This window comes from Volvox carteri, assembly GCF_000143455.1.
Source record: "Volvox carteri f. nagariensis unplaced genomic scaffold VOLCAscaffold_66, whole genome shotgun sequence".
Taxonomy (NCBI): domain Eukaryota; kingdom Viridiplantae; phylum Chlorophyta; class Chlorophyceae; order Chlamydomonadales; family Volvocaceae; genus Volvox; species Volvox carteri.
In genome coordinates, this window is record NW_003307609.1 from 248,567 (window position 1) to 256,808 (window position 8,242).

General features: G+C 55.9%; 3 protein-coding genes across 3 annotated transcripts; 1 reads left to right on the top strand and 2 right to left on the bottom strand.

Annotated features, from left to right (window-relative positions):
* Positions 1-264: 264 nt before the first annotated feature.
* VOLCADRAFT_119538 (uncharacterized protein) lies at positions 265-2,090 on the top strand (the record flags this gene model as incomplete). The annotated part of the gene is made up of 2 exons (XM_002956832.1): positions 265-1,773; positions 2,004-2,090. Coding segments are annotated over 2 exons (1,596 nt in total), but the record flags the coding sequence as incomplete, so codon positions are not given.
* A 213-nt stretch (positions 2,091-2,303) lies between these two features.
* On the bottom strand, positions 2,304-4,054 carry prpS13 (plastid/chloroplast ribosomal protein S13). Its single transcript, XM_002956870.1, has 7 exons — positions 3,948-4,054; positions 3,826-3,839; positions 3,580-3,726; positions 3,423-3,515; positions 3,247-3,318; positions 2,816-2,899; positions 2,304-2,538 (listed from the first exon to the last, which is right to left on the bottom strand). Exons 2-7 carry the CDS (start codon positions 3,829-3,831, stop codon positions 2,527-2,529), a joined length of 414 nt encoding a protein of 137 aa, XP_002956916.1. The 5' UTR covers positions 3,832-3,839; positions 3,948-4,054; the 3' UTR covers positions 2,304-2,526.
* A 1,857-nt stretch (positions 4,055-5,911) lies between these two features.
* Positions 5,912-7,544, bottom strand: VOLCADRAFT_107435 (uncharacterized protein). The gene is made up of 4 exons (XM_002956871.1): positions 7,481-7,544; positions 7,340-7,411; positions 7,088-7,254; positions 5,912-6,773 (listed from the first exon to the last, which is right to left on the bottom strand). Exons 1-4 carry the CDS (start codon positions 7,536-7,538, stop codon positions 6,588-6,590), a joined length of 483 nt encoding a protein of 160 aa, XP_002956917.1. The 5' UTR covers positions 7,539-7,544; the 3' UTR covers positions 5,912-6,587.
* Positions 7,545-8,242: the final 698 nt, after the last annotated feature.

The window sequence follows — 8,242 nt, forward strand, 5'->3', positions numbered from 1 at the left end:
GCGGCCGTGGAAGTCAGCCAGACGGAGCGGCCTGGCCCCAATGACGATTCGCCTAGTGAGAGCTCCAGCGATGAGGAGGTGGGCACCATCAACCAGGCAACTGGGGTAGCAGAGAGCAGCGGCGACGGGGAGGAGGACGTTGAGGCAGGGGCGGCCAGCAGTGCCGCGGGCGGAGCGGGGGGGTCGCTTACGGAGAGCGACGGCGCGAGTGACACTGAGAGTCGGGCGGCGCTCGAAGAGGAGGTGATTATATTGCGGGCGCAGGTGGTGCAGCTGCAAAAGCTGCTAGCGGAGAGGGATGCGGAGCTGTTTGCGTTGCGGGCGCAGCTGGCAGAGTTGCAGCCGACAGAAATTGCAGACATGGTGAAGGAGGGACCTGCTGCGGGGCCTGTGGGCCAGTTTGCTATGACGGCAACGGCTCGACCAGTCAGCTCGATGGCGAGCAGCAGCAGTAACGTCGACGGTGTAGTGGGGGCGGCAACGACGGGGTTGGGAATACTTGCGCCATCTCCAAGCGGTGCAATGTCCCGGGATTCGGCGGTGCTAGCTGACGGAAGCCCCTCAGCACCGACGGCGGCCGCAGCATTGACGCCTGACCGGGGGGCTGGGCGGTCTGCGGACCGCACAGGCAATGCCGAGCCGGCATTGGCGAACGGGCAGGACGGCCAGCGGGCTGAGGGCTCGTTATCGCCCTCCAATCCGGCAGCTGCAGCTGCGGCGGCTGTGCGCCGCATGCAGTCTCTAGCAGCCAGCCATGACGCGCCAACGTTGCTTCACCCTGGTTCGGTGCCGGCAAGGCCAGTGAGCACGGGGCCGACGGTCTCCGGTGCCACGGTTGCGGTTGGGGCTGGATCAGCTCCTGCGGCTGCGGCGGCACGGGGACTGGCCACCGTGGGGTCTGTACCGCAGCGAACGTCGGGAGTGCATGGTGGCCCGGATCCGCCAGTAGGTATCCACTCGCAGGCGGTTGGCACCTCGCAGCAGGCGGTGGTCGGTGCTACTGCTGGGGCGCCGACGACAGGACCTTCTAGCGACGGGCACATAGCGGCCGCGGCCGCGCCCGGCGTCATGATGCAGCGCTCTACGTCGGCGACGTTACCGGCAGCAGTAACTGGTACAAGTACTGCTGCAACAACAGCCGCAGGGCAGTACGTGCCGCTCGCACAGCATCACCTTGTTGGGACGACGGCAACGGCCAACGGCCGGCCACGGCCGCAGGGCGTGGACACGGCACCGGGGCCAAGCAGCACGGCCGCTCTGACCACGACGAGCAGCAAACCGACATCGTACATGCAGACGTCATCGGCAGGGGCGTCGGTGGCCACGGTAGGTGCAACATCGAACGGCATTGGCGGCGTGTTGCATGCAGCGGCGCAAAGCTTGCAAGACGGATTGCCCTCGTACCGGAACGCTGCAGCCGGCGTGCTGTCCACAGGGCAGCCGGGGGCAGGCGGACATGCGTTGCCAACGTCCGCAGCTGCCGCTGCGGCGAACATGGTGCCGGGGCCAGGGGCACCCATGCTGCCAGTTAGTCCGAGCGCCGCTGCAGCGGCGGGGACAGCTGCCAGCGGGGCACATAAGCGCGTGGAGGATGGGTCATCTGCAGTCGCCAGGGCGGCGGCGGCGGCTCGCCACATGGCTCATCCGGTTGCGGCGGCAACAGCATCTTCCACAGATGGGGCGTTCAGCGCGCAGAGCGCGCGCATCATGATGCAGCAAGCCCAGCGCGCGAGCCTGGCATTTAACACACCCCCAGCCGTCTCGTCGGCTAAGGTGAGGTTTTCTGTTGGGAACGATCCCGTCCATAAGCCTTGGACAGTGGCAGGGCACTGGGACATGTCGATATGTATCTGCCGACAGACACTGTAGGCGTGCAACGATCTGTTCGGCTTATTCAAGTGTATATGGGGGGTTTGCCAGACCAATGATGTTATCCCTTAGTGTTCGTACGCTATGTCTACAATCTATTGAATACGTGTTACGTTTCTCCCTTCCCCTCCCAGCGGATGGCTGCGTCAACGCAGTTGGATAGCCCTGGGCTCGAGGACTTCGCCCACATCGGTTTAATCGATGACTTGCTAACCGAGTAAAGGACGAGTTCGTTCGTTCGCTCCTCATCTTGTTCTTGTTTGCATACGCGGGGCTGGGCGGTGTGAACGATCGACTTCAACGCTGATGAAAGCGGATCCGGCAGGGTGTAAAGATCAGCTGTGTAACATGTGATCTACATGCTGGTTGTTAAGCGCTTGTAAAACATGTCGACGTTTGCATTGTTTGGTCATGGTTTATTATGGATTATAATTCACAGTCACACAGTCGTTACAGTTTCTCCCTGTTGTCCAGTAAATCACGTCGCCAGCAAAATATCCCCATTATCAATGAAAAACTGGCCGCTCCAATCTTTCGGCTTTTTCTCCAATCCTTCGCCCATTTCAGCCAGGTACAATGTTGCACGATTTGCATGTGGGACCACATTTCCCTAAACCGTGACGAAACACGCCCATGTCTCAAACAGCCCGTCGGCATTTACTTGGTAGCCTGTATAAACGACGGGGAAAACGTTGGGGTTTAGGAGAATTTGGAGGCGATAGCGTAGGTTGTTCAGTTAGTATGACTAAACGCAAAGCAGGCGGACCTATAACGCGGACCTATAACGCAGACCTATAACGCAGCAATGGCCTCAACACCACAATCCGTTCCTTTCTTGGCAGAGTACGTTTCCTATCTTGGAATCAGAAATCCTAGTGAACTGACACTGCATCGAACTTCCCCGGACTGGCATTGGAAGCTTCAGGATACCGCATGCCCCGCTCACCTTCTTCTTGTTGGCCACAGTCTTGGCCTTGCCCTTGCGCGTGCGGGCATTAGTCTTTGTCCGCTGGCCGCGAACTGGCAGGCCCTGCAAAACAGGTGGCGACGAGCTGGCCGATTTACGAATGGAAACGGATTTTAATTAACAAAAACTATTCCTTCTCAGAATCGCGGCTACCCCATTCGCAGCACCCACGGATCTCGCAGAATCCCATCCACATGCTGCAGGGAGTGGATTAATGCTAAGAACCCCCCCATTCATTCACGCAGAGCTGCCCTCACCAGCAAGGAATGGTAACGTAGCTTCCCGGCTGAATGTGTGCACAATCAAATGGGGCAGCGTTCCCCAGCAGGCAGACGTCTAGCAGCAAAACGTCCCGCGCGCTTCCTGGCAGTGCCGCTATCGACACCCCCATGCTATTCTACCCATCTCACCATGATATGGCGACGGCCCCGATAGCAGCCAATGTCCTTCAACCGCTTAATGTTTTGAGACACAATACGGCGCTGCACAGTGGGAGAGACGCAATGGACACATTGTTAGCAGCGAGTGAGCAGGTCATGGCGACAGGGGCCTATCGGCCATCCCCAAAACCACCCCACCCGCGTACCAGATCCGCCTCAGTGGTATACTTGTCCACCTCCTGGCGCAGCTTATTGACCTCCTCCTCGTTCAGCTCATAGGTCTTCTTGTTCTCAACGCCCTGTCATGGTGTAAATACAATAAGAAAAGGAGCGACAGGGCCCCTCGGCGGCATATACTCGCACCGTGTCGCGCAGGATAGTCTGAGCCGTAGTCTGGCCGATCCCATAAATGTATTGAAGGGAGACCTCAATACGTTTGCTGTTAGGAATCTCCACGTTGTTGATACGGAGGTTCATGATGTGAAGGGGAGCGCGGCGAGGCGCAGCCACCTGCGCTCATAGGTCCGTAGCCGTGAGACAATTCTGACATCAGTAAGCCCATGCGAGGATTCTGGCTAAAATCAATTGCAGTCTGGTCAGCGACCGCACCTGCATTGGCCTAGCTGCAGGAAGCGGCCGCACAGCCGTGAACGGGCGGCCGCCCTGCATACAATGACGGAATCAGTTTGTTATGTTTGAGTAACTCGTCATAGGAAGCGGACAACACGTACCGCAACGCGGTGGGCTGAAAGCGTCTGCATTTTTGGTCTTGCGTTCCTTTGCAGTATCTATTAGCCTGCCGCTATCGCTTAGCTTGTCACCACCTGTCTGGCCTAATGTGGAAGAGCTATTCCATCGCAGACAAAGCGAAGTGGTTTTCAGCCACACTACCGGCCGTACGGTAGAGGCGGCCGTTCTTTTAGTTGAGCCCCCAGACATGTATGGCCTTGTTGTCTCTTCCGATTATGCAATTCTCATCCCAAATGTGCAACCTCTATTGCAAAATCACACAACTTTTTCCTCAAGCAGCTCAGGTATTAGACGTCCTGTCTTCGCAATATAGCAAACATATTTGTGCATCCATGCACGAAGTATTGCCAGGAACACGGACTAAAAGGACACTCTAACCCGGGCAGTTGAGGCGTTGACATGGCAAATTGGAGAAGTGATGCTTGGCCACCTCCTAGTTTCCAGTGGTGCCAAGACATTGTAGACGGATGATGGTGATATTGTACGGATGCCATCAAGAGCCTTGGCTCCTGGGATCACTTATCCCTTTCCCCCCCGCTATATGTGTGTGTGTGTGTGTTACATGGTTGGGGGTGCGTGACCCCATACCTAAGACTACCCATACGAGCCGAAGGCCCAAGGGCAATACTACAACGCCTAAAAGCCACGGAGGAAAGGAAAACTCCGCACATCAGCCCAGACTAGCGTCCAAAGGGGATAATTGAGTTTCGGTGAGCCCACATACGTTTCAACATCCTCGCAAGACGTGCGGGTTCCCATTTCATGGCCTCCAACATGCTCTGTTGATGATCGAATCCCTCTTCAGCACGAATATCATTATAGGCTGGGCATTCCAATAACATGTGTTTTTCATCCTCGATTCGGCTATTAGTACCACAACAGCGGCAAAACCGCTGCCCCCTGGGGACATGGTACTTGCCCCTTCGTACTCTGTTTGCCTCCAAAGCCCAGCAACATAAACGAAACTGCATTAGCTTACGATGTGCTAAACGAGAAATGAAAACTTTGGCATGTGTTGGCCACATGACGGCTGCGGCTCCCGAAAAGGGCAGCCCCATCCAGTGCTTATACTTCGCCATTTGCACTCCCGGTTGCTTCCCATCTGATGGGTACTCCTCTGGCAAGACAGTCAGACGCGTATGATCCGAGCCGCTAATCAAACGCTCTCTTAGTGCCGTTATCATTGCTCCTTCGGGTAGAGGTCTACTCAACAACTAGTCAACACGCTCCTTTACCCCCACGACTTCTTGTGGTATTCCGCTCCAAATATTGCACTCCAAGAAGGAAAACAGTCGTAACATTGAGATTCCCCAACCCTCCCATTCCGGGCTGGTCGGGGCATCGGTTATCTCCTGCCGTAAAACTGCATGAGAAATGGACCCCCCACTTGCTTTTGAAGGCGGTTCCAGAAACGGAGGATCTGTTTCACCATGTAATATTGTAAGGGGAGTTCAGCCAGCTCCGCATACAACAGCCTGTGGGATGGCCGTGCCGTCCCCACTATCTGCCTCATGAATAAAATCTGCAGCTGGACTGCGCTATCCTTCAAACAGGCTTCGAACATCCCCGAGGTTTAGGCGCGACGCTGAAGGTTTGCTGTTCATCGGATCAGGAAATCGACGTCCGCCCACACCAGTGGTGGCTATGTGTGCGCTTCGTCCCATCTCCTCCGCGTGGCGACGGGCTCTACCACCCCAGGCGTGGAGTTTCCGGGGCAGCACGAGTAGTCCAATATGTCCAACACGTATATATCCTTTCCCCTTATCCCCTTGCCTTTTCTCCCTTAACGCCTGATCATTTTGCGCATGACCTATTGCGTCCCCTTGCGTCGTCCTCTTGTGACTCGCGCGATCCTACTATCAGCTTGCTGCAAGCCTGTCCTTATGGTGCCAACCGGCTTCTTCCGGCACGTGCGCAAGGGTGCAGGAACGTACAATAGGGCAAACCTTCCCGTGGAGTTTAAAATGGCCTGCTCGTGACTGTCGACAGCAAAAATCTTGGTTGAATGATAGCAGGATGTTTGGGCCCAATGCAGAGCATCATAGCTTCTGCTTCAACCCTCGAACACGACCCCATTGGCGAAATGGGGCCCCATCAATCTCCACAGTCCGTGAGCTTTCAGGTTATTTGCTGATCTTAAACAATCTACTTTGCCCCACGTGCAACAGCCATCGTTCAAGTAGCGTGGAACCATGGGAACAGCCTCCGCACTCCTCCCATAACCCTTAGCCACGCACTCCAGATGGCTGCGATCGCAACTCCCGTCCGGAGCTTCCTGCAGGAGCAGCACTTTCAACCTGCTACAGCTTGGCCCCATCCCATGCCATCTTCCCACCACCACTACTAAGCTGCACTGTGAAATCAAGTGAAAGCCACGCTGTCAGGACCCTTTTTGAATCCTAGGCTTGGCCCCCTCATCTGGAGGCCCCCAAATCGCGATAACCGCTTGCGCTATTCCAACCTCTTTTGTGTAGCAGAACTGGATAAAAGTTTCGTTCCGCGGCCCACCGAACCCGGAGGCTAAGCACTAAGGCCGCCTATGCCTGCTCACTTCTCATGCGCTCAAAGCGTGACAATGACTATGGCCGCGGGACACACAATAAGTCAGGTCAGGACAGCTGTCACTTCCGCAGCAGTGGGTCCTCCAATGCCATCTCCTTGGCTAACTCCGCCAAAAGCAGCTCCTTGATACTGGCGCGGAGAGACGCACGCATGGCGTAGCGCTTAGCGGGCGTAATCTGCCGAGGCCCAGGCTTGCCAATGTCGGCTGGCCCAGCTAATCGCAGGCGTTCTAGCGCGTTCAGCACCTTACCATGGAAAGCGAGAAGGCAAAGAAGCACATACAAGTGGTGGAAAAGGCAGGCGCGAAGAGGGGTGCGGGTTATAGGTGCAAAATCGTTTCCTCCGATGAGAAAAGAATGCAAAGGCATCGCAAGCATTGGTGCCTACATGTCTCTATGTACAAGAAGCCATATGAACACTTCCATTGGTGAGCGGAAAGAGTGGAAGGCTGGAATGGTGCCACAAGGGTGCCCTATGCGGGCAATCCTCCGCGCACGCACATACAGGTCATCACCCAACGGGACCGTGATGGTGCGGTGCAACGACGCCAGAACCTCACCTCCGGGTCATCCTCCTCGCTTTCCTCGCTCTCTTCACTCCCCTCCCCATCCGTCTCCCCCTCGTCCGTTCCGTCCTCGTCCTCATCTTCGCTCTCTTCGTCTGAAGCGGCCGTTCCGGCAGGTGCTGTGGTCGCACCTTCTGTATCACTGTCGTCATCCGTTTCAGCTGCGGGCCAGGATGTCAGGGCGCTAAATATCCTCCAACAACATTGTCTCCGTACAGGCGGTTGAGCCCTTGTAACCCCCCGCACCTAGTGCTTGCTTTTCCTCCAAGAGTCGCACGAATTCCTTGATCATCACGTTATTTGGTTCGAGAGCCATGGCTGCAGGCAGGTTGTTACAAATGCTAAATGCAAATGCCGTGCACGAATTCCTATGGGGCCTGAGCACACCTGTCCGAGCGTTTTCCAAAGCGTCGTCAAAACGGTGCTCTTTCAATGCCTTGGCCATCGCTTGATGTGACTGTGTTGATATCTCGTCCAGAACTCCTGCATATCGTAGTTTGGCGGGATACCTGTACTGGTTCTGGAGCGGATTTCCGAGATACACTTTGTATTTATGGCAGGGTCTTGCCTTTTATCCTCGCTCTAATCCCAGACCTATGTAACGTATAACGAGGTGATCGCTCTGTATTCGCTGCTTAGTTTTCAGGTTATGAGCCCCGCGCAAGGATAGTGTCGCGGTCTGCCGGAACCAGCCAACTGCGGGATTGCAGTCTCAGGATAAGAGCGGCTCTGGTACATTTGAGCCTGGCTGCAGGCAGGGAGGCTACATACAGCCGGATTTGCGAAATGGCCGAACAATCGAAGCGGGTCCCGAAGTTGGAGTCGATCGCCGACTACCCGCAATGGGAGCCGAGGGCAAGAAATGCCCTGATTCTGGATGGTTATTGGGATGTAGTCAACTCTGCTCCTATTACCTCTGTCGAGAAAGGTTTAATGGCGAAGGCCGCGCTGATCATGATGGTCGGCGACAAGTTCCTTCAGGAGATTGATCAGTGCGCGACATCAGCTGCTGGATGGGCATATCTGAAGAAGATCCACAGCGAGAATCAGAAAGGGCACCAGCTACTCTACGACGCACAAATACGCAGCCTCAAGAAGGGTAACGATGAGCGCGTCGAGGATTACGTTAAGCGCACCATTCAGCTGCGT

What these genes read in the sequence shown, in the direction of transcription:
- prpS13 (XM_002956870.1), bottom strand. An exon ending in AGACTATCCTGCGCGACACG is followed by an intron (nt 3,516 to 3,579) that starts GTGCGAGTATAT and finishes ACACCATGACAG; the next exon opens with GGCGTTGAGAACAAGAAGAC. An exon ending in ATACCACTGAGGCGGATCTG is followed by an intron (nt 3,319 to 3,422) that starts GTACGCGGGTGG and finishes CCCACTGTGCAG; the next exon opens with CGCCGTATTGTGTCTCAAAA.
- VOLCADRAFT_107435 (XM_002956871.1), bottom strand. Translation starts at nt 7,538, where the DNA reads ATGGCCAAGGCATTGAAAGAGCACCGTTTTGACGACGCTTTGGAAAAC. An exon ending in GGAGGAAAAGCAAGCACTAG is followed by an intron (nt 7,255 to 7,339) that starts GTGCGGGGGGTT and finishes CCTGGCCCGCAG; the next exon opens with CTGAAACGGATGACGACAGT. An exon ending in GCGAGGAGGATGACCCGGAG is followed by an intron (nt 6,774 to 7,087) that starts GTGAGGTTCTGG and finishes TTCCATGGTAAG; the next exon opens with GTGCTGAACGCGCTAGAACG.